This window comes from Macrosteles quadrilineatus, unplaced genomic scaffold (assembly GCF_028750875.1).
Source record: "Macrosteles quadrilineatus isolate MER2022 unplaced genomic scaffold, UCM_ALF_1.0 Scaffold_2__2_contigs__length_208266976, whole genome shotgun sequence".
NCBI lineage: Eukaryota > Metazoa > Arthropoda > Insecta > Hemiptera > Cicadellidae > Macrosteles > Macrosteles quadrilineatus.
This window is the reverse complement of record NW_026542595.1, coordinates 75,211,212-75,237,340: the sequence shown is the minus strand read 5'-3', so window position 1 is coordinate 75,237,340 and position 26,129 is coordinate 75,211,212. Positions and strand designations below refer to the sequence as shown.

Genomic DNA, 26,129 nt, shown 5'->3' with positions numbered 1-26,129 from the left:
CCTCATGTTCACCACAAGGCTCATGGTGAAGGAAGACCCTGTGCCCTGAGTGATAGGAATTTCCTCACAGCTTCACCGTTTGGTCTCTCCCTCGCTCGTCACAAGTATATTTCCGGCACTACATACCAGAGCACAGTCGTCCTATAAGCGTGTTTCCTCTGTTCCTTACTTCTCTGTGCTAGGTAGTTTGAATGATATCCCTTTGACTTAAACTGTTTTCTCTTTAGGTTTTATTAATAACTAATTAGTTTTAATCAGACTTGTTAAAATTTTTATACCTATTTTTCCTTTTATTTTTTTTCTTCGGAGTCGGTTCATCGTTCATAGGTACAATGATGGAATTATGATTAATACTTGGATCAGTTGGTTGTACAACAGGTTTCTTTGCATTCTTCTTTTTATTTTTCTTGGATTTACTTTTCACTTTTAGCGGTTCAACTTTGACTACTTTAGGAACATGAGGTTTGAATGTATTTCCAGATATTATCTTATCAACAGTAAACTTGTAAAGATTCAAATTAACCGACTTCAGAAGATCGATTTCCGTTTGCAATGACTTAACTGTTTCATCACACACAGAGCTTGTTCCCACAGATGAAGTAACTCCGGGTAGTGAATACTCGTAAGTTTCATCATCACACAAAGTCAACCTTCGCGTAGTAATCACCTCGATACAGTCTGATTTATCACTGTTGGCCGTCTGAAACGAGTTCAACACAACAGTCGGCTTCAGTTCGTTGTCAAACATCTGCCTCGGTTTTGGAGCAAAGAACGCATTGGTGACAGGGCCTTTGTGTGTGAATGTCCGGATGCACTGTTGGCTCTTCCCTCCGATTGGCCACAGCTTGACTGTCCCGTCAGCTGACCCAGACATGAGCAGTGTGCCAGCAGACGACACATTGAGACTACGCACAGCCTTGGTGTGACCTGTGTACACCGGCGCAGCTTCCTCGGCTCCCATGTGGTACTCCAGTTGGCGTGGGGGAGACAACAAACTGAACCGCAGGATGGCGCCACTCTCTGTCCCTACAAACACCTCAGTCTCCAGCGCAGAGGCAGCTACTGCGGTCAGTGTCTTGTCAAACACCACGGACAGCAGGAGTGATCCCTCCCTCAAGTCATAGATCTGAAACAAACATTGCATAGTTAATCACTTCTGTCTTTGTATGTTCTATGATGTAACAGGCATGATGTGATGGATGTTTTGTAACACTCAAGAACTACCAACTTTCTATCAAACAAATGTTTCTTATCCTAAAATTAACATTTAAGTCAAATTAAAAAATATCACTAAGGTCTAGTCTAAGAGGTTGAGGTTAATCTCCAAATGCATATGTTTCATAACCTAAATAGAATATTTATTTCACTTTTCTAGACAGATAGGGCTGTAGCTGATCATTAGCTGTCAAAAATACAGAATCATGAATATTTAGCATGGCTAATTAGTAAAAATTAACAGAAAATATTTCAAACAAACCAACAAAGAATTCCTTGATACTTAGGCTATAGTAATAGTCCTTTTGAGTATAAACCCGATTGTGCTTCTTCACAAGATCAACTACAGTACCTACTTTTATATATGATAGGACTCCGAAATTTCTTTTCCGGCATCTTAGGTAATCTGCACTGTATCCAAAATCCTGAGAAAACCAGTTTAGTAGATAGCATTTTAATTTCATATTGTCAGGACTATCTTGTCCATAAATCTGGTGTACCAACCTTGCAAGTGTGATCAGCCGAGACTGTCACCAGCCTGGGCCGACTGCCGTTGGTGGTCGTGAGGTCTGTGACAGCCAGAGTATGGTCGCTGAGCACTAGGCGAGGCTGTGTAGAGGCCGAGGTGAAGGCTGACAGAGGCCAAACAGTGACAAGTCCGTCCTCCCCTCCACACACCACCTCTGTAGCATCTCTCGACCATCTCACTACCTTGATAGACTGGAAGTGCCGGGCTCCTGAGCCTATCAGTCTACCACTGGCTACCTACAACACAAGAGTGGTGTGATAGCATACAAATCTTGTTTAAAAGAATAATTTTATAAAAGCATATCCCTTTGTATGTATAGAACTTAAGAGGGGTTCAAGGATGTACTATTAAGTTGACAAAGTTTATTTATGAAACAGTACTAGTAAAGCCCCACAATTCCGTCATCCAATAATTCAGTATATTCAATAATACGGTATTGGGCTTTTTTTTATTTTTTACACAGGAACAAAAAGTTCAAGGGCAATCCGTGAAGTCAGGAGGGCTGAAAAATCACCATTTAACACAAAAAGATTAACTGATACCTTTAATATCTATAATTCCTCTTTTTAAAGCCATATGTATATCTGCTAACACTAGATAGCTGTCATCTTGACCTCCTCTAAAACAAGGCCGCGGCATTAGTGTGTGGTGAAGTTTCCCCAGCATGCCTACTGCCATGGTAATTACAGGACTAGGAATAACAAACTTGTAAATATAAAAACATTGCGCATATGATCCATTATATATTAGTGAAACTGCTGTTTCAGTATGCCAGGTCTGCCAGTTTTGTCTCGCCACGGCCTTGTAGTAGAGGAGGCTATGCCGTCATTAATCCAACATTTTCTGTAATCTGGAACTGCCGAAGCATCAAACATGTCAGATTAGCGAGTTTTTACTGTAGGTAAGGATGGAAAAGATTATCAGTATGGAAACTAATATAGTACCGGTATGGTTTTCGATCGTAGGGAAGGTTTCTCACAAGGAAGCTTCTTATTAAGTGACCACTTTTGAACAAAAATCTTACATCTAACAGAAAGAAACAAAATTGTCAAGTCAGAAAATTTGTTTGTTATGAATAACGTTGGCTAATCTATTTACAAATATTGAAAATACATAGACAACCTAATCAACCAAAGGAGACGTTACCTGATAGACATGGAGTTTGTCTGCTACAGTAAGAGCGATGTAACATCCGTCAGGGCTGGTCTGAGCATGGGTAACTCTACCAGGGCATACCAGTCTAACAGAGCCGAGGCAATGCTGACTGTTGACTGGCCAGACTCGCAGGAATGGCTTGTCCTGCAGTGCTGCTACGACATACTGCTCGGACAGCAGACTCAAACCCAGCGGTACCACCGCGCAGTCACCACGATATGTTGTTAGAGTAGCCCCAGTGTGCACATCCCACGCGTACACACTCACGACCTTAAAAATGTGGAAATATTTATCTATGTCTTTTTGGTTATTGACAATGATTCCAATAATAAAATTGAAACACAGAATGTCAAAGGAAATAGACTTGTTTTCGAGTCCGGTAATTAACTAAGCAAATTGCTTGAACACATTTCACACAGCAACATTTGTAGGCTAGGTAAATTTTGCTGCAGTGTTAGGCCCATGTTGAGTTTCTCTAGAGTATATATTTATTAGTCTAGTTCGTTTTTAGAGTGTTTTCTGACTTTAATACAGGAATGACTTAACATCTACAAAACTCTAAGGAGTTTCAACCATCTCCCATTCTTGATTGTATTTCTTTTCCATAAAATGCCATTGGTGTGCAAGTAGTTTGATGTTAAGTAATTCATCATTTCATATACCTACCGACCGGTACTTCATAAGCTCTAGGATAGTTTGGATATTCAGTTTTTGTATGGCAAAACATAGAAATACTAGCTAGATCTACTATTTATTTATCATCTTCACGTTACGTCAGTGATTAACAGGTGATTTGTCATAAAACTAAAATCTAGTAACAACAACAACAACAACCAACATATTGAATACTTAAAAATAATTATATATTTGTTAGGAAATCTTCCAGTGAATAACTAGGAAACTTACAGCATCGTTTAGGCAACTGGTGACCGCAATTTCCTTTCCAAACTCCATTTCAGAATGAAGACTTTGCCTAATGATCCTAGAACAAAATTGGCCAATAGTATATAAGGGACGCCATATTTGATTCTTGTCATTCGCCTATTGGGTCTGATGATGATTGGAGTGTCCAATCGAAATCGATCACCACTTACCAACTTTCATATGTATTTACCGTCTTGTGAGTCAACAGTATAAGTGTAAATATATTATTAGGTACTAGTGTTATTAGACGTAAGTTATATCTTTTTTATTTTTTTTCAGGTTAATTTAATAAAACGTGGACGATGCTGATCAAGAAGTTATTATGTTTACTATGTTATGTAATGTAATAGTATTTACAAATAAAAATTTCATGATTAACAGAAGATTAACGATTATTTAATAAATTCAAACTAAACAAAACAGAGATTAATAAATACTTAGGCAATATCAAACAATTTAACTAGCAATGTTGACTAGGTAGGCCTAGGCCTATAAAACTGATATACGGTACAGTAGAACTCCGATTATCCGAATCAATAGGGACCAGACCCCATTCGGATAATCAAAAATTCGGATAATCGGAGTTTTACCGGAATTCCGGGAATTTTAAAGAAAAATCCTCATTTTTGGTACTAAGTAAACTTTTAATTAATAATAATTTAAATCAGAACATTTTTACAGTTTACAATGCTCATAGTACAAGTGTTCTATACATGTTATTAAGTCAATAGTGTTCCATCAAAGTCCAAAATTGGCTAAATGTGTTTAATAACAATTCTTTGATATTTTGCAAAACTTATTACTGTAGCTTTACGTTTTTAAAATTGTTGAAATAAGCAATTCGGATAATTGGAGATTCGGTTAATTCGAGTTCGGATAATTGGAGTTCTACTGTACTTAGATAACTTAGGTGTTTAGTTAAACATGTTGACAAAATTTCACGGTACCGGTAGTTCATTTTACAATAAGCTACTTAACTTTTGTCAAAAATAGGCTACTTCAATATAGGCCCTAAACAATAACAAAACAGTAAGTTAAACAATCCTTATATATAATACGTGAAGGCGATTTCTACAAAACACTACTCCTCCGTTAATAATGGACGGATTTTTACAAACGACGTGTCAAAATAAAGTATTTTTTGTGTAGACGCCCCCTTTCTACAATTCCTGTAATAAAAGTCCTCGGGCTTTGCCCCACAGGCCATCTAATTTGGAGTTTCTCCCATAAGATTAACATGGGGGAATCTAAATATTTAATTGGAAACTTCATTGGATTTTATTTTATTTGGAACTTGTTTTTTTCTTTTAAATGCCTCCGACGCGACAACGAAACATCGTGTAATCGTGATAACGACCGCAGAACAGTGGCGGGTAGGGGTAATAGGCTTAACGATAGACAAAAAGAATTCTTTTTGTCTATGGCTTAACTCATCACAGTCAGCACCTGACCCTGGACAACCTCAACCATAAGTTACAAATGCGCCCTAACACTACCCCAAAACGACTTTTCGTCCTCAATTGGCCCTCTATCAATGACCTGTGTTGCCTGTACAGCGAGGCATTTTGAGAAGGAGAAAACCGGCCGGAATGCTTTAGGTTAACAATAACGAAGATAAACATGGTCTGAGTTACACACCGATAATCTTTGAGTTGATTCTTTTAAAATGAATGCTATTCGTTTTGAAATAACTCATGTAATACTTTGCAATTGCTCGAAATCGAGCAACATGTACACTAGTTCCTATTAAACTAGGCCTAGATCACATAGTCCTTTATAAGATACGTTGATTAACAATATGTAAACGTCAATATATATATACGTAACAGCCAATTTACAGTATTTTTGCTTTTTAGTAATGTCCCATTGCTATGTCATATGCATTATTTGTTGCCAATGAAGCCGCCGAGACCATATGAACTAAGAGGTCCCTAACAGTTCAAGAATAAAAGCCAACTTCACGTCAAGTATTCCTCTACACTTAACATTCCGTAGAGAGATTATATTGACGACTTTATGTTATTAATATGGCTGAGACAACTAACTGACATCCCCCATGTCAAGGAGTTCCAGCTTTTCAGTACAGTAATTCCACAATCAATTTCTCAAAAAACTATGCTAGAGGGGTCATTCATTGGCACAGAAGTACGATATGAACTGACGCGACGTGACGAAGGAAAAATCAAACTTACACTGTAACGGATACGGTACACCTCTTTTTGAAGTTAGAATGTGTCTTCCCAAAAAATATTTTCTTTTAAAATAAAATCATATTACACTGATGAAATCACGGAAGTGTTTAACTACAAAAGATCCACCGATATGATTTTAATACTATTTAAATGTTCTTCCAAAGGAAGAAGAGATACCATATAACATACTAATAATAACTCCAATGACGGACAGTATAGGAAATATTTTAATCATTGAATGATCAACCAAATTTGGCAACTAACGCAATTAATATCATTATTGTTTTTACACTTACTGTATTACTCTTTAAACAATGCTAAATGCTCAAAATATGTATATTTCACCCAATTTATCGCAGCTGGATGAATTAACGTAAGCCTTGAAAGTAACCGTCGATTTCGACGGGTTTCACCTAGTTAAAAATAACAAAGTAAAATCGATAAAATAATGGATTGAACAATCAAATGAAATAAACAATATTGATAGTTTTAATCGAAAATTTCAAACGAATGAATGTGGGAGGTAAACTTAAGTGCAGCCCAGGTCTCGGCAGTAGGTCATTCGGGATGTATCCCTCCAATTAGACGCTACGATTATATAAGTTAATTCCTAAATTAAGGGAACATTAGGTAGGTAGGTAAAAAACCACACACGTGGAGATTTGATGAAATTGACTGTGGTGAGATTGGTGTTCAAAATAAAATGTAAAACTGGTTAAGTTCTAGACTCTAGAGGCATCAAACTTAAGGCTAAGTCCTAACTTACTTCTTGCCATCAACCTTAACTCACACGTTGGGCGCACTTAACGTAAACCTGCTTTGCTTAGTATTACCATTGACTATATAACCACAACACCATAACCAGTTGTGGTTATATAGTCAATGGTATTACTCTTCAGTATAGTGAATAAAAACATAAGAATAGAAGGGTACAGTTTCTTAACTGGGCTATGCTAATATCGATTGAAACTATCAAATTGAAAATATTGATTTAATAATCAGTATAAAAGAGGATGTTTGTATATATGTTTGGCAGTGATAAACTCAGACACCGCTGAACCGATTGCCACGAAACTTGGTACATACGTGTAGAATTTCATGAAATAGGTTTATACACCATCAATTTCGTGATCCGTCCAATCGGCTCCGCCCCAGTGGCTCTGGAGTTCCCCATGTTAACCTTATGAGAAATGGAATTAATGAATCTTAACAGCTGTTTCAATTAAACAAGTTGGTTCTGTTCTATGATGTTCAATAGCATTAAAGTTACAAAGATTACCAACAGGGTGCAGCACTATTATTTCTTTTACATTTATGACAACAGCTAATTTGCAACCAAAAGGTGAGTGAGCATAGCGAACGAACTTCAACCTGGAGGCGAGTTAGCGTAGTGAACGAGCTAACCTGATGGCAAGTGAGCGCAGCGAACAAGCTCCAACCTAAAGGTGAGTGAGTGTAGAGAACGAGGTCCAACCTGAAGGTGAGTGAGCGTAGCGAACAAACTTCAACCAGGACGTGATTGAGCCATGCAAACGAGCCCGCGGGTTACAGCTAGTCTATTATAAAATTAAACTATCATAACCTAACCTAACCAAGCAAACTTGCTGATGGTGAAAAAATCGCATGAAGGTTTACTAATCGAATCAATAGTTTCAATCGATATTAGCATAGCCCAGTTAAGAAACTGTACCCGAATAGAATTTCATTAACTTTACCAAAACAAACGGATTACAGCAAAATTTTGGCAAATTAAACCTGACAACTCACATGTGGGCAACCTAACCTAATCTTATCTTGGTGTAAGTAACTTATGAGCAGAAATAATTAAACTGACTTACTCTATGGAAAAACGAAGCTGGTTATCTGATGATAACGTTAGTCTAGTATTAAAATTATTTTGTTGTCACTCTTCTGTAAGCAATTAAACATCTAAACATCTTGAAATACATTAATGGAATTAATAAGGTTAGAACTTAGAACCACGTTGTTTACACACCAACCGGCAACCTGGCAACCGTCCATATGATCGATCATGATCCGATGATACGCTTACGACGACAACACTTTTTTCTTTCAGTTCGGTCGGTTCAGGTGTTCTCGTTTCGCTCGTTAGTCGTTGTCGTTGGGTCATTGGTCAATTGGTGTGGAAGGTACTACCATAGGTACTACCATAGATTATACACACTCCCTCAGGGGATCTATGACACTACCAAAGTACTACACCTTTTCCACATTTATTTGACAAGTTAATTGTATTTTAGAGCCATTACTTAGGTCCGTGAAGTTAGCGTACCCATCTTAGCGTATCTACTTTTGTTCATACCAATCGTTAGTTCTCGATAGTTGCCCGATATTTTCGTTCGTTCTCAAAAAAGTTATAGGCGATAATAAGTGGGTACGCTAACTTCACACTTCCAGTTTCTAGCGCGACCATTTTCTGATGAAAAATGCTTACATCTATTAACCAAACGTTAGTTCTCGATAGTTCTCCAATATTATTGCTGAATATCGAAAAATAAAAATAAAACTACGATGCATAAAAAGTGGGTACGCTAACTTCACAATTATAAACTTCCAGCGGGTACCGTTTTCTGACGAAGAATGCTTGTGTCTATACATCAACCGTTAGTTCTTCTTTAGTTATTCATATGTTTCCGGAATTAACAACTGATGAAAGGTACCGGTAACCTACCTCGCAAATAAACATAACTGTTTCTCAAATAAAATTGGAGAAGGTGTAGAGTAGAGACACTATGGCACCGCTGGACAATATAGTAGCCACGGCGCCTTTAACTCCAGGCCGCGGCCTTCGAAGTGGCAACGTCGCAAGTGGTGTTGTAACAGCTGTTTAGTTTGACAGCATCTAATGGTATTTGTGTACGAGTGAAAATTTAAAAACGTACGTTTTCAGGAAAAGCACTTTGCAAATTTTTTTCCCCTTTTTTCAAAACTTTTATTATTTTTTTTATTTCATTAACATTTGAAGTTTCATAAAATGTCCATGGTAACGCAATATCTTTGGTAGTTTCTTTTTAAAAGAGCATCTTTAGTGGAAAAACACAAAATCCTGTCACGACCATAACGGACGTTTAAATTAATATTAAAAATAGTTAATATTATTTTTATAGCTATGTTTTGCTATAAACTAATTTACTTTTATGACCATTATACAATAAAAAGGTCACTGAGCTTTTGGTATATTTGGTCTTTCTAGAAAAAAATAATAAAACTCAAAAAATTGAAAAAAAACCAATAAAATCTTTTTAAGTTTGTATAACTCCGAAAAAACTTACCTGAGACCCGAAAAATCGTTATGTTTGTATAGAGGTGTGCTTCTTTTGTGTATAAAACATTAAAATATGACGATATTTTAATTTTTTAAATTTTTATGATAGAAATCATAAACGTGATGGTCAGGGACAAGCGGTACGGTCGTGAATTGTCTGGAATAATCTAAATCTTTCTAAACAATCCTTCAATTATCCTGTTAGTTATAATAAAAATATGTGTTTCAATTGAACTAAACTGTTCAATTTACAATTATATTAAAGTTATTGTCACGACCAAACACATTATAATCCATAAGGCTGGATTGGTCGTGTAAAAACCCGCGATGGTCGTGAAACTTTGGTCGTGAAATAACGTGTTATTTGGCTCTGTTCTGGCGGTAGCCCTGCACCTCATGTTCGAGGATACAAAGTGGACTTCTAGGTTAATCTAGCAATTGAAATATCTTATAAACAAAAATTAACACCATGTCTACTTCATCGAATGACTACGTACGGTCATGGACACACCAAAATTACAAAAAACACAATCTTTCCTTTATTAATCTTGTAATTCCTCCTTTCAACTCGAAACGACCGGCACTACAATCCTGACGTACACCCCGAACTAGTCTCTAAAACCAACTGACTCCATTGACGCCAGGCTTGCCACTGTCGTGCTCCAAAGTTGAAAATTTTTCCCAAATGGTCGTGACGCCAAATCGAGGGACAGACTTATTTTGTCATGGTAGTCAGTTTTTAATGACAATAAAATTATAATATGCTCCTTTTTTGTAAGTTTAATAACCATTGATGACATAAAAATATGGCTTTATATATTTTGGCATGAATAATTAGTCTAAAAACAGCGTGAAAGTTGGAAAATGTACCCTAGGGACACGTCATGGTCGTGAATTTCGAGACTTTAAAAATACGAAAAAAATACCTAGAACCTATTTAAAACCAAATAAATGTGTGTAACATGTTGCCCCCGTCCCAAAAAATATTAAAACACATAATAATAAACTACAAATCCAGTATCTACGAAGTAAAAGGCCAGGGACATGAAAACGTACGTTTTTAAATTTTCACTCGTACACTGACCTAAAAATCTAACTGGAGGTAGCACTGAATGTCAAAGATGCGTGTCGCCAGCCACCATGTTTGAGTGAGCCGGGTGCCATAAGAAGCCATGTTAGTTATTGCAATGACAAGAAAACCCACTGCTATACCAACCTAACAAAATCAGCGACACGCTTTTTCTTGGTTCAGCGACTTCTGCCATGGCGGTGCTACCTCCAGTTATAATTTTAGCTCAGTGGTTGTGTATTTGAGAATGCTTGGTTACTGGACTATGACAATATTGACTCCATTTTAAAAGTACAAAAATTGATGTTCTATTCGTATATTGCTTTTAATTCTAAATGTTTTATTTTGGATCTTTCAATAAATTTATGTTCATAAATTTTAATTTTAATGAATAATACGCGAAATAATGAGCTGGTGTCACCTGTCTGCCATGTTATCTTATGGGATGTCTGGCGCTAGCCACTGAGCTATAATTCTAAATTATTATAAATCTATAATAATAAATTATTATAATTTCTTTAATTATTTATAGTTATAATTTTAGCTCAGTGGCACTCGCCAACACCACTTTCGACGTTGCCAATTCTACCAGGCCACGGCCTGTAGTTAAAGGCGGCCGTGATAGTAGCACGGCCACCTTTAGAGTACGTAACTTACATTGGTTTGGCGTGGTAATGGTGAATGAATAATATATGAACTTGTTTATCGGTTTGGCCTATTTTAAATATCTCCCAGCTTGTCTAGTGATATAACGTAGTATAGGTAAAACCATTGACTATATAACACTAGTAAAACCATACTCACGTAGTAACTCAGATTTGTAGGCTACTGCTTTTTAAAATCCATTTTTAGCCCCTGAGCTGTGATATTAATTAAAAATAGATATTTACCTTCGTCTACAGCTCAAACTGTTGTAACTTGAGTTACAGCCGTTTCGGCATTATAATGCCATCTTCAGACGTTGAACATTCGGCTGAAGTAGCGTCGTCATAGTTGAAACACATAACACGAACACGAATAACATTTTAAAAATGTTATTCGTGTTCGTGTTATGTGTTATAACATTTTTAAAATGTTATGTTATTAGTGTGTTTCAACTATGACGACGCTACTTCAGCCGAATGTTCAACGTCTGACGATGACATTATAATGCCGAAACGGCCGTAACTCAAGTTACAACAGACAACAGACTGAGCTGTAGACGAAGGTAAATACCTATTTTTAATACGGTTTTTTCTTTTTTTGCTATCAAAGTCAATATCAAAGTAAATTTCTCTTCCTTACTCAATCTAGTCCATTTGGAATAGATTTTGGTGCTGGTGTAAACGGTAATCGCCAAGAACTAAGAGTAAGAAGTAAGAAGTGTGTCAAATAGAAACTAAGTGGCAGATTAGTTCAATCTTCATTCTTCAATATTATTTTGGTAGTCTCTATGTCCACGACCACGACTTACTTCTAAGTTGTACTTGTTGTAGCATCAGGTGTTGTCCAAGTGTCAAGTTTAGGATGTATTCTTTCTGTCATGCTGAATACATTAAATAAATAAGTTTTGATTTATAACTTCCTTTTTATTTTAAGTATATTTTATCTTATTTTTTAAGTGAAACAGAAAGATGCTACCGAAACTACAAATTTCTCAGAGTGTCATAACTGTAAGTTATGGTTCTAAATATCTTGGTTCCGAACATTTAGAATTAAATAAGTTACAAAGATGGTAAAATTTTGAATTTGTAGCTATTTTTGTATTGTAAAGTTATAATAACTGTTTGAACTAAACGTTTGTTTAAACTGTTACTTGATATTAAAATCCTCACCTGATATTTGATATCTCCAAAAGTCCATGTTGTATGTCATCAATCATTTCACAATCATTATCAATTGAGATGGGGTCACCACATGCCTAATTAGATGCCTATTTTAACCTAAATATTAGTGATGGATCAGTGTATGACAAGGAGGCCAAAACCCAATCCCTAATCTGCACTCTGCGATCGAGGATAGAACAGGACGAGGCTGTAAAGCTATTAGGTTTCTGGATTGACCCTAGGTTAGGCTGGAACATCCTCACAGACAAGGTTTGTGTCAAGTTGTCAAGAGTCCTCTATCTACCTTCTCGGGAAGCTTAGAGAAGTTATTACCAAAAACTACTTGATTACCATCTACAATTCTTTGTTCCATAGTCATTTAATGTATGGAACTTACTGCTGCTAAAGAAAGCCTTGCAAGTCATAACATCTCCAGGCCCAGGAGAACACTGCCGACCCTTTTTTAAAGAATTGGGTATCCTCACCGTTGTCAGCCAGTATGTCCTGAACAGCCTATTACTGTTAAAAAGAACCTGACCAGCTTTAATAGCAGAAGTAGCCACCACAACCACGGAACACGTAGAGCTCATGACTTGCAGGGACGTAACTAGGCTATTCAGCACCCGGGGCAAACACCTATTTTGGCACCCCCCCACCCCTCAATTGGACTGAAACTAATTCCTTACAAATCTTCTTAAAAAATGTGTGGTGTGTCCATTGGTACAATACATTAATACTATTTAGATCTTGAAATGCTTAACCTCAAGTTCAAAGTATTAAGGACTAGATATATGTGGTATATAATTGAATACAGTAGCCTACTTATTTTCAAAGACAAATAGGCTGGTTTATTTGAAAACGAAATCATTCAGGTTTACAAAAAACACTTAAGGTAGTAAATTATGTACAAGTGGGATTATTCAAAACACGAAAATACTATTGCTAGTAACACGCAAAGAAACAGCACCGCAACCACATTTCGTGTCCTGAACCACTGATTACGAGTATAATGAAGTATGAACTGTTGTCAACTACACTAGTGCACAACATACGCAGTTAGTCAAGGTCAGACAAGTTGTATATCGATGGGTCAGACCAGCGAGCGTCGATGTGTTAGTGTTGTGTGTTTGTGGTATGTGTGTGTGTGTTGTGACTGATGTGAGGGATGGGGAGCTGAGGGGTAGGTGGTTGTAATGCATGGATGTAATGGACTTTGTAATGCATTTCGACAGATTTTGAGCATAGGCTCAAAAGATATGAATTAAGTTACTTGATGATTTTAAATGTTTACTAACTCTTTGTGGCTTAACTTAGTTATTTTATGTCTCAGACTTTGGTGTGAACTCTGGTTAATCCTTACAGATCAAGAAGTTTGAACTAATTTCAAACACAAGCGTTTATTTGGGCAAATGACATTGTATACTGTATACACAAACAAAATAGTGCTAGTTTGTCTTATCCATCAATCCATGCTCCAGCCCTCAACAATTGGCAAAAATATTAAAATAATGTTAAACTAAACTTAACTAACTTAGCCACCCGTTTTACAAAAGATAAGTAGGCTACATGGTTTAAGTTTATCCTTGTAAATTTTATGAAATGTTGTTTGTCAGCGATTGAGTGAAGCGAGGGATGGTAAAGAGGGAGCTGTGTATGGAACAATGTACGATAACACATTGCTCATCCTGGGACTCAGTGTTAGTCCATCTCATATCGGAGCAGATCCTTACATCGAGCTACAGACTCACTTTCCCACCAAGATAGACTTCTGCGGCACAGTTACCTTCACAGACGAAACTGATGACACACAATTGTCTCCTGATACCCTAGATGTCCTGAAGGTAACACAACTAAATTTGTACATATTTAAATTAATTAATTAAATTTGTCCATTCATTCATTTTTATAAAAAAAAAATCATTTAAATTAGAGAAAGGTGAATTTGATCATCAGAATTGTTTGTTTTAGTCTTAAAGATGAGTCTGTTCTTTATTATTAGTGCTATGTAGCCTATGTTTTGTATATTCATTGTCCTAAATTTAATGACTGTGTAACACTATTTGAATAGTAGTAACTATTATTTTAACTAGTTTCCCAAAAAAGAACAACTAATTTTAGATATTAAGTTAGGCCTATTTTTTTATGTACCATTCTTACCACACTAAGGTTAAGCTGTTGCGCTGACAAATAACAAGAATAAATTATACCTAATTAAGATAAGAAAGCGACTTAAGTGTTGTTTGACCACAAGAGAAGTAAGGTACCTAGAGGAAACATGCTTATAGGTTACCTAAACTGTGTTCTTTCAGCTCTAGTATGTTGTGCTGGAAATATACTTGCGACGAGCAAGGAAGGGACTGAGCAGCGAGCACTGTGAGCGTTTTAGTACATTAGGACAAGAGGTATGGTGTTGGACTTTGCCCTAGGCACCACACCAGCTACTAGTGCTAGAGACCACATAAAAATGTACCATTTAACCCTAGCAGTGGCCAACCGTCGTCTGGTTACGGTATGACGTTGATGCTTAGAATGGCCAAAGTCGTCTGGTTACGGTATGGGCCGAAATTTTTTTAACGGTAAACAAAACACTTACAATCAACTCAGATTAGAATAATATATATACCATTCGAAAGATCACATTCTGAACTTTCATTTGATTACATAAACAAACCCTGTAGCAGGTATATAACAATGTCACGACGATTAGAAATCAAATGAAATTTTGGCGCGGTACGACTTTTGCAGCCGACACTTGGGAACTGGCAAAACACGTCTTGTTTGGCATTACCCTGCTCGGGTAATTTTCGTCTTGGGATGTTGCGGGTGATACCACTGGATAGCCATTGATTTTATCTTCATTGTGGTAGTGATATTTATAACTAAATATTGATTGCACAATCGGTACGATTTTATGAAAACAGCTGTTTTCGAAATTTCTAACAAATGGCCAACAGTCGTCTGGTGACAGTATGGAAAATACGAATTATATACAGTGAAAGTTATTATTACTAGTCATATAGTATATCATTTTGAAGAGGAAGAAATTTAGATTCAGAGAGTGGCAGCCCTGCACTCAGGGTTATTTCTGTATGCTCGCATGTAGACAGTGATGTAGACGACGGAAGTGAGTCATTACTGCCACAGTCTGTCAGCTGTCTTGTATTGCCATTGTTTGTTTGTGTTGTTGCCGTAATAGTTTTATCCGCGATTTATTACTAAATATGTTATTAGTTCGTAGTGTTAGTGTAAGTGAAGTGTTGTGTGTGTGTATAACAGTTATCTTCATGCATAAATATTACTGAATTGTGTGGAATAGTGTTCATAAAAGGTTGTATTTTGTTAGCATCATGTCCTAAAATGACGATTCTGACATTCAGAGATTGTTGTACCTATATAATGATATACCCAAGGTGTTATACATTTTTATAAAAGTAAATGAATACACTACAACATGTTTATAATGGTTCGGGGGTAAACAATTTTGTAAAAAAGTTATAGCCTATACTAAATAGGCCTACTACTGTAGGCTATTTTGTTAGCATCATGTCCAAAAATGACGATTCTGACATTCAGAGGGGTTATAATGATTTACCCAAGGTGTTATACATTTTTATAAAGGTAAATGAATACACTACAACATGTTTATATTGGTTTTGGTGTAAAAAATTTGGTAAAAAATTATATAGGCTACTAAATACTGTACACTCCATTTTCTCGAAATGCGCAAAAAATTCAAAACGTTCTCAAATTGGTAGGCCTACATAATCATAGGTGAAAATAACTTTTTACCATCATACTTATGACTTTTTTGGATTCCTTACTTCATTGGCTTTACAAATATGTAGGCTACATATCATCAGCCTACATAATGTTTCACAACACAAGCAAACACTGTAGGCTATAGTTTACACTTATTTGCGGTTTTGCGGTTATTGTATTATTATGTCCCTATTACGTACCTACAAAAAAATATTTCTAACATGTTATACATTTTTATGTTGGTAATTGAATACACTACAAGATTATTATATTGGTTTGAAGTAAAAAAATTTGGTACAAAAGTTGTATACTAAGTACTGTGAATTTTGTTTTTCGAGAAATCGCTAAAATATATAAACATTATTTTATATACGTATGTTTATAGGTAAAAAATTATTTTTACCATAAACTTTATGACTTTTTTTGATTCCTTACTTCATTAGCTTTACAAACATGTATATATCATTATTAGTATACACATGTATTATAGAACTTTTTACAACATAAACTAACACTGTACGGTTCTCAATTTTTTCGGTTCTCCGTTTGTCATTATATTTCGCCCCAAAAACTTATAAAAAAAAAATATTTTCCTAACATGTTATATATTTCTATGTAGGGAATTAGATTTTCTACAAAATGTATATAATGAATTTCCCATAAAGAAATCCGTAGAAAAAAAATACCAAGGCCGCTTTTGAAATTTCAAAAAAAAAAATTCAAATTTTTTTATTTTTTCACTTTATCGATAAAATACACTGTCTAAATCATTATGATATTGCTATTTCTAGATTCTCCTGTTCTTTCCGAACAAAATGAATATGAGGTTGGCTAGGTTTACTTGTACGGTTGAATTTTTACGAATTTTCAAAAAAAGGTCTGCAAAATCGCCAAAATGGGTTGGCCATTCCCCACTTCTAACATTGGCCACTGCTAGGGTTAATGTTTCCCCTGGAAAGTAACCTAAATGTATTGATTGAAATAAGAAACAAACATTCATTCCATTGTAGTGTAGAAACAATTGTTTGAGTAGTCAATGAAACTATTAATTTTTTAGTCATTCTCTGCTATTTACTAAAGAGTACTAAACATCAGCAGAATAAAAAGAATACATACATTTGAAGATAAAACCCCTAGGCCTAATACATATTCCGTTATAATCCTAACAAAGATCAGAAAAAATTAATGGTTTATTATTTATGATTGGTTAATGGTTAATGAATTTGGACAGTATTAGTAATTTGTTTTACAGCTTGCTGATCGTATAATTATCAGGCCACATTTACAGGAAGTGCTGGTTACGGATAACCCTCTTGTGATGAAGCGTGCAGTCAACTCGAGTGCGCTTCGAGCTTACTTCTACTGCAATGAGAAGCTGGTAGAGGTACCGCATGTGGTCCTGTCGGAGTCTGATGTGTGTCAACGCTTTGTCCATGTTAGACTACGCACCACGCTGCCACTGGTGTGTGAGGCGGAACCTAACGCTATCAAGGAGGCTATCAACAACCTGCAGAAACAGGTTTGTAGGCCTACAGGTATGAAAAGTATATAAAAAACAAGGTATTGAAGAGTAACCTAAAATAATAGGTAACAAGAATTTGGCTGAGGTGTAGAGGGAGAGTAGGGAACCTATTATTTGCTCCTAAGGTGTCTATTACAGACTTTTTACCACAGACAGTTTGCAAAGTTGAGTGCATCTCTTAACCCATGAAGTTTCTTTAGTAAATTCCCATTTCGTTTAAAGCTCGATAAAAAATTGTCAACAGACCCCAAGGCTTAAAAATTTTGAAATTTCTGTACGAAAAATTGGTTGGTTTCAGAAACTATAGCTGCATTGCTGAAGGCTGCTCATAAGAATGCTACCCTCAGTTAAACCTAAGTCTATGAATGGTTTTAACAATTTGACAATGGAGGAATGTAAATTAAAGGCCACAACATGTTCAGGACTCAACACTATTTAGGTTTTAAACAAAATGTTGAGAAATCAATGCCCTTTGTTGTGAAAATCATCCAATTTGAAATTTTCAAATGCAAATTCCAAACAATTTTTATTATATTTGTAAACTATAAACTCACTTTTTTCTTGATTCAAGGTATCATCAGGGACCGTAGGGTTTCATGTACCACAAGCCAAGATCTACATATTTGGTGCGGAGCTGGAAGAGTCCGGGATCCTTGTTGGAGAACTGCATGATTCCATACGATCTCCTGAGAGTAAGAAGAAACCTCCCACTTCACTAGAAGCTTCAGTAAGTGTTAGACTAATTATATAACAATCAATAGACCTTGACATGGAGGAATCACAACTGCCCAGTCTGGTAATAACAAATAAAATAAAAAAACTTTGGGAAAAATCTTCTATGGCATGTATTGTAATACAACAAAATATGCAGGATTAGGGTTACTCAACCATTTTACTCAGTCAAATGTATTTTAGTTTATTGAATGAAATAGTAGGTCGGTTTGTGACATGTTTTTCCGTTTTATTGAAAAATAGTCATCATATTAATTTAGGTTTTCGGATGGCTCAGTGGGTGCCAGGATTCGTCATCGCAGATACGAAAATAATTTTGAGTGACTCAGACAAGATACCTAATTTCGGTAATATCTCACTATCATCATTGTCACTGTTTTAGATTGCCAATTGAGCTCTTCCAGGTTGCCTTAAATAAATACAGCAACACACAAATACTGGATGGGACGTGTTTTACAAAGCGTTTGGTACACGAAATTTAGGTTCGGCTATGGGTGAATTTAGAATACTTACTGGATTGTCTGTATCATGTCGAAATACGGAAATACGGGGTAGATATTTGTCTAATTAGAGACCAATGCTTTTCATTATGTAACAAAACGATTCTAAGTATTAAAGGACGTACTCATAAAACACTAAATTTACAAAAACGTTACAAAAAGCCCAGGTTGCTTCAGCAGCAACAAAACGATACTGGGATTGAACGAGTTAATTGTTACAAATATCGACGTTAAACGACATACCACAAAATACACCCAGGTTGCCTCAGCGGCAACAAAACGATACTGGGATGGAACGAGTTAATAGTTAATAATATCAACGTTAAACAATACACAACAAAATACACCCAGGTTGCTTCAGCAGCAACAAAACGATACTGGGAGGAAACGAGTTAATAAAATAAAATATCGACGTTAAACAACACACAATAAAATATACCCAGGTTGCCTCAGCGGCAACAAAACGATACTGGGAGGAAACGAGTTAATAAAATAAAAATATCGACGTTAAACAACACAAAACAAAATACACCCAGGTTGCTTCAGCAGCAACAAAACGATACTGGGAGGAAACGAGTTAATAAAATAAGAATATCGACGTTAAACAACCCACACAAAACAAAATACTCCCAGGTTGCCTCAGCGGCAACACAACGATACTGGGAGGAAACGAGTTAATAAAATAAGAATATCGACGTTAAACAACCCACACAAAACAAAATACTCCCAGGTTGCCTCAGCGGCAACACAACGATACTGGGAGGAAACGAGTTAATATATTTGTGAAGTTGATAATTAGTTATCGTATCGAAAATAATGTAATGTATTCCTAGGTTGCTTTAGCAGCAACACGACGTTACTAGGAATCGAAGCTTCTAATGGAAACTAAAGCAAAAGTCACACTCAGTGCTAGTTAATTAGGCCTACCGTGAGATCAGAGATGGTTTATGGCTCCGTTATTAAGCCAGCGAGGTTACCGTGCTCGAGACGACTGCACGGTTCGGAGGTATTGAGTCGAATGAAACTACAAACCACTGCTTGTGGCCAGTGCGCAGGCGCGGATCCCCTACCTCTCCTGTCGTCCCTACTCTGGCGGTAAGGACAGAGTTTGGTTGTGCGTTAGAGAGAGAGTGCAGAGGAGAGAGAGAGAGAGAGAGAGAGATAGAGAGCGCGAGTGTCTGGTACTACTGTACGTTCCTGATTTGACGTACCGACCTTCGGAAACGTAAAACTGTAACGGGTGTAGAATACATCGTTACAGGTTCATTGCCAGAGTTTAACTTGGCAGTTGCGTTCTTTACCCTTTTGCCTCTTATACACTGCACTGCACTTAGAATGTCGGTTGCCAGGGATAGTATGCCAGTAACTATATCACATTGTTAAAAGAAGAAAAGTGATTTAGAGATGCTCTCTAGGTACCACGACATTTTGTGTACAAAACACAAAAATGGACTTTTGAGCATCAAAGACACCGATTTAAAATTCATCCAAGTTTCTGTGTATAAAAGATAGCGCTAGTACATCTGGAGTTGATTCAACTAATCAAGACAACCAAAAAATAACTTAGACTTTCCAATAGTAAAAGGTCAGTAATGTATTATGCCTATGCATTCTAATCTATCACTTTTTTTTACTTAAAGATGCTTAAAGCCACTAAAATAGTGTGTGATGTTATTTTGTTACCAAGAAAATAAGACACTTCAGAAGATAATATCTATCTGTAACAAGTTATGATGCTTAAAATCAGAATGTGACACTGATAAAAAAAAATTAACATTGAAATTTTACATTTTAACCCTGCGCTTTGTGGAAAAAATACAATAATTTTTATATGGTGGAGAAAAATGGCAGCCAATATGTGAACTTGGGTCATATCAACAGCAAGTTAGTCTACAGTGATCAGAAGCTGTTTAGAATTTTTAGGGCAAGCAATCCTAACCTATAAGTACCCTACTGTTAAAACTTTGTTATGAATACATGTTTTTGACTTTTTATTACATTCTGTAATTTATTAATTCATTTAAACTCATAATTTAAAGTAAATAATATGACGTTGAGTTTCCATACGTTTTTAAGCAAATCTAATTTTAGACAGATTAATGCTGTGAAAGTTGTTGAGTAGGTATTCCTGTCTTGGCTTTCAAGGATTACGGATATGTTAGGAGAAAGTGTTAGTATGTAGAACTCTTTGTCTTTAAAGGTCCACATGTATATTTATTATTATTGTATATTAAACACCAACTTTAAGAACAGTTATTTATTAACAAGTTTAACAAGGTTCATAATGTAAAGATGTAGTAACTCTAACTGAAGTCTTATTTTGTTTGTTTTTTCATTCATAATAAATAAAGAACATTTAATTTAATATTATCAGCTGATTGTATGTACAGGATATAATAATCTTCCCTGGAAAAGAATCAGCTTATTGCCTCTTCAGTATTCTCTGAGATCTTCTTATTACAGATGATGGATAAAAATTCTTCGTCCTGTGTGATGCTTGAGGAGAGTCATTTGGTTTGTTTACCACTTGTGCATGTTTCTGTGACTCAGACTCTGAGGCTTCATCGGACTGTTCATTTAAAGATACTAGTGTAGAGCGCATTTGATCAACATGGCATTTAACCATTAAACCTTCAACTTCAACTTCATAATGGCAGTTTCCTAATATTTTGACCACCTTACCAAATTTCCATTTAGGATGATTACTTCTGTAGTCTCGAACTTGAACGTTATCGCCAGTGCTAAAACATCTTAAGGTACCAACGCCTTCTGTGTCAGAGATCCTTTTCGCCTTTAGCAGATCAATTCTCGTACGTATACTCCGTTTGAACATCATCTCCGCAGGGCTTCTTCCTGTGCTTATGTTCATAACTTTACGGGTTTGTAGAAGGAATCTACATAGGTTTGTATGGATGTCTCCAGATTCTTCAGCCATTGCACTTAGTTTCCTTTTTAGAGTTTGTACATAACGTTCCCCTTGTCCATTTGAAGCTGGGTGATATGGTGCCATCAGTTTATGTTGAATACCATTGGATTCCATAAAATGTTTAAATTCATGTGAAATGAACGCAGGACCATTATCACTAACAATTGTACTTGGAATGCCGAATCTTGCAAACATTTCTCTTAAGATTCTTATAGTGGAGAAACTAGATATACTTTTTGTTTCCTTTACCTCCATCCACTTTGTATATGAATCTACTGCTATGAAAAAGTATGTACCTCTGAATGGTCCTGCATGATCTATGTGCACCCTTTCCCAAGGAATATTGGAGTTTGGCCATGGTTCATGGTACTTTGGAGGATCGTTTTTATTCAATGCACATGGTTTACATGAATTTACATAGTTTTCTATGTCAGAATTCACTGTAGGCCACCAACAATACTGCCTGGCTAGTTCTTTCATTTTTGTTATGCCTGTGTGAGCTTCATGTAGTTCTTTCAGAATAGTTTTTCGTAAAGTACATGGAATTACAACTCGAACTCCTCTAAATAAACATCCGTTTTCAATTGACAGTTCTCCCTCTAAACCTTTGCATTGTTCAGGCTTCGTAATGTAAGAGGATGTCATTAGGGCATTGTATACCAACTTTAATTCTGGATCGTTCATAGTTTCTCTTCTTACTTCATTACTTGTGACAGGAAGGGAATTCAGTTGTACTTGTAAAAGGTATTTGTCTGATACTGTTTCATCTAAGGTTTCTTGATGATCACATGTATTGTTAACAGGAAACCTTGATAGGAAATCTGCGTTGACATGATTCAATGCTTTACGATACTGTATTTCGTAGTCAAAACCTGACAGAAATACAGCGTAGTGTAACATTTGAGTGGCGGTTAAGGGTGTTAGGCATTTTGAGGGATGGAAAATAGAAGACAATGGTTTGTTGTCGGTTATAAGTGTAAACTTTCGACCATAGCAGTAATGGAAAAACTTATGAACACCCCAGTAGATCGCAGTCGCTTCCTTAATAATGTGGCTGTAATTTTGTTCTGCTTTACTTAATGTCCTTGAAGCAAAAGCTATAGGTCGTTCGGTTCCATCCGGCATCTTGTGAGATAAAACAGCAGATAGTCCATGAGGGGAAGCGTCCGTTGCCAGTATCAGTGGTAGGTTTGGTGAAAATGTTGTAAGAACCCTCTCTGTTGTGATTTCCTTCTTAATGCCCTCAAAAGCATCATTACATCGTTTTGTCCATGTATAGGTTTTCTTCTTATGTAGCAGTTCATATAATGGATGTATCTTAGTTGCGAGGTTGGGTAGAAACCTGTGATAATAGTTTACAAGCCCAAGAAACTGCTTCAATTCAGTAACGTTAGTGGGTATGGGACATTTCAAAACAGCTTCTATCTTATCATGGCTCTTATGCAATCCTTTTCCATCAATTTTGTATCCTAAGTAGTTCACAGACTCTTGAAAAAATTTACTTTTATTCTTGTTTATGTGCAAGTTGTTTTCCTTCAAACGTTCCAACACCTTGATCGTGCGTAGTTTTGTTTCTTCAATACTCCTTCCTTGAACTATTATATCATCAAAGAAAACAGCAGTACCTTCCAGTCCAGTTAAAACTGAGTCCATGTAGCGTTGCCATATGTTTGGAGCTGTTTTTATTCCAAACATAAGTCTATTTACCTTAAAAACTCCCATATGGGTACTTATGGCTTGAAGGTTGGCACTATCATCGTCCATTTGAAGGTGTAAATACGCCTTATGTAAGTCCAAGGTTGTAAAGTATTGTCCTCCATTTAACTTGTCAAATATCTCTTCAATCCTGGGAATAGGATAGTGATCATTTTGCAGTTGGGAATTTACAGTTACTTTATAATCAGCACATATTCTTACTGTTCCATCTTCTTTCAATATAGGTACTATGGGTGTTCCCCATTCTGAATTGGTTACCTTTGAAATGATGCCCTTTTCTTCCAGTAAGCACAATTCGTCTTCTATTTTAGTTTTTAATGCAACAGGAGGGACACGGTATTTAATAAAAATGGGTCTTGAATCAGGCTTTAATGGAAGATTGACTTGTTTATCTGGTGCAATTCCTACTTCTTTTGTAAATAGGGATTCATATGTGTCAAAAATGTCTTGTTTTATATTATTTTCCTTTAGGGTGTTTTGCTTGTAAGAACTAGGACTCGCCATGTGATTTATGTCATGAATAGATATGTCAAAGTTACGAATCCATTCGCGCCCAAATATATTATCAACATTATTTTGTACAACAAAAATTCTACCTACCATTGTTTTTGAACCTAACTGAACTTTAACTTCACTTGTTCCAGTTAACTTAATCGATTCCCCTGTGTAGGTTTTTAGCTTAACATTTGGGACTTCTGTAATTTTCTTGTGTGGGAATAATCGTTTGAAGGTACTTAATGACATAGATGATACAGCAGCTCCCGTATCATACTCCATTGAGCATTGTACTCCATCTAGAAGCGGTGTTACTAAGTATTTGTCATTGAATTTGGATGACAAAGAATTGAGTTGTAGCTCTTCAGTGATAGTGAAAGAATTACTTGTACCATATGTTTCTTCATTGTCACTGGAATAATCTTTATCCGTAGAGTCCATTTGTTTTTGAAATGCCTTACCTTTGTTCATTTTACTCGCCTTCAAACAAACAGCAGCAGTATGACCCTTACCATTGCATGTAAAACAAGTGGCATTGCGTAGCTTGCATTCATTTGCTTTATGGTTAGATTTACCACACCTAAAACACTTGCCTTTCAAATCATCTATTGATACAAAGCTGTTGGATTTTGATGGGTTTTTTGTGGTTTTACTGATTTTATTTACAATAGCTGGTGATGACATATCATTGTTACCTTGTTTCGATATCTCGAAAGATAATGCTAACTCATACGCCCTTTGTAAAGTCAAGGAATCTTCTTGTAGAAGCCTTTCTCTTATCTCTTTGCTGTACAACCCTCTAATGAACTGGGTGCGTAAGTGGGTGTCAATCGTACTGGATTTGCATTTTGAACAGGAAAAATTACAGTGTAGAGTCATGCTACGAAGTTCTTTCATGTATGTGGAAATAGATTCACCCGATTGTTGTGAACGCGTGTAAAACCAGTGTTGGGGAAGCTACTTTTAAAATGTAGCTAGCTACAACTACTGCTACATTTCCAAAAAAGTAGCTTAGCTACAGCTACAGCTACAGTTCCGCAAAAGTAGCTAGCTACAACTACAGCTACATTGAAATGTAGCTACAGCTACAATTTTAGCTACTTTTCCAAAGACGTTACTTTTTATTCCACGCACATTAGGTAAATGTAAAATTAATTGCAACTACATTTTTACTGAACAAACATTAAAAAATGTCAGTATTGTATCTAACATTAATTGGAAAACAAATTATTCCTAGATTGTATTTAATTTTTTGGCATTATAAACCTAACATTACAACAACAGAACCAAATAGTTCGGTGTCCCATCATATTTAGTACTTATTTTTAAATATTGCATTATTTTTATGCATCTTAAATGTAAATTTCATTAAGTTCAAAGGACATACAACCAAACTATATTTTAAAAGCTCATTTTATTTCTTTAATATAGATTCATTTATAGATGTCTTATATCAACAATTAAGACCAATAAAACTGTAAAACGATTATTTAAAAATACTTTTTTGTGTTACAGAGCCTAGCCTACTGAAATTGGAGTTTATTGCCTTTCTTTTAATGTTAAAAACGACATTGCTATAAACTTTTAAGTGATAAGTTACTTGTACTATGAATAACACTTTTCAATGTCAAGAAATCGTCCTTTATTGTCATTATGCATAGGGCGAATTGTGCTTCAACCTAGTTGGTACAGAAAACAGTATCCAGTAACTTATCCTGAAATCGGCTTTTAATTTAAACATGTTGAAATTTGTAAAGTAAAAATAACATGTAGGCCTACTTGGCTATGTAACAAGTTGGCTATAGTAGGCTTGTTCTTGCTAGGACTAAACAGATAGGATTCCTAATAATTGAACTTGGAACTTGGTATTCGTCTTAAGGTTTAAAGTGTTGGTTTCCATTAAAATCCAAGTTGAAACACTATCGGTATAATAAACAAACTAAATTGATTACTAATTTCCCTGTCAATCACTTGCAAGCATTCAATAGCTTCTCTTGTCACCGGTAACGTACAAACGTCGTCTGCATCTACCGATTTTATTTTATCTGACAGTAATCATGGAGTAGTAAATTAAGGAAATGAGAGCCAAAAATGTGGATAACACTCATTTAATGGCCTCCATGTCCACACAACGTTGTAATAGAATAGGGAATGAAACGGCTGCAACCAGCTGTATGAAGCCAAGAAAGTAAGGCCTAATTTTTTTTTTAAATCTCAGTTTGAAAGAGGTTGTTTCACGTAGTTAAGGTTGAGGTTATGATAAAAATCACTATCTCAAACAATGTTAATGTAGCGAGAAAAGTA

General features: G+C 35.9%; 2 protein-coding genes across 2 annotated transcripts in view; one reads left to right on the top strand and one right to left on the bottom strand.

Moving 5' to 3' along the window:
- Positions 1-207: 207 nt before the first annotated feature.
- On the bottom strand, positions 208-8,030 carry LOC128987477 (WD repeat-containing protein 18). The gene is made up of 5 exons (XM_054408338.1): positions 7,854-8,030; positions 3,806-3,881; positions 2,891-3,169; positions 1,720-1,980; positions 208-1,126 (listed from the first exon to the last, which is right to left on the bottom strand). Exons 2-5 carry the CDS (start codon positions 3,851-3,853, stop codon positions 251-253), a joined length of 1,464 nt encoding a protein of 487 aa, XP_054264313.1. The 5' UTR covers positions 3,854-3,881; positions 7,854-8,030; the 3' UTR covers positions 208-250.
- A 3,791-nt stretch (positions 8,031-11,821) lies between these two features.
- The window catches only part of LOC128984435 (uncharacterized), a 28,642-nt gene continuing 14,334 nt past the window's right edge, over positions 11,822-26,129 (top strand). Inside the window, exons 1-4 of the mRNA XM_054403755.1 lie at positions 11,822-12,022; positions 13,789-14,016; positions 17,223-17,453; positions 18,028-18,183. Of these exons, the coding sequence (XP_054259730.1) occupies positions 11,984-12,022; positions 13,789-14,016; positions 17,223-17,453; positions 18,028-18,183 (654 nt within the window). The 5' untranslated portion in view covers positions 11,822-11,983. The remainder of the gene's footprint in view (positions 12,023-13,788; positions 14,017-17,222; positions 17,454-18,027; positions 18,184-26,129) is intronic.

What these genes read in the sequence shown, in the direction of transcription:
- LOC128987477 (XM_054408338.1), bottom strand. Translation starts at nt 3,853, where the DNA reads ATGGAGTTTGGAAAGGAAATTGCGGTCACCAGTTGCCTAAACGATGCT. An exon ending in CCAGTTGCCTAAACGATGCT is followed by an intron (nt 3,170 to 3,805) that starts GTAAGTTTCCTA and finishes CACATTTTTAAG; the next exon opens with GTCGTGAGTGTGTACGCGTG. An exon ending in ACAAACTCCATGTCTATCAG is followed by an intron (nt 1,981 to 2,890) that starts GTAACGTCTCCT and finishes CTTGTGTTGTAG; the next exon opens with GTAGCCAGTGGTAGACTGAT.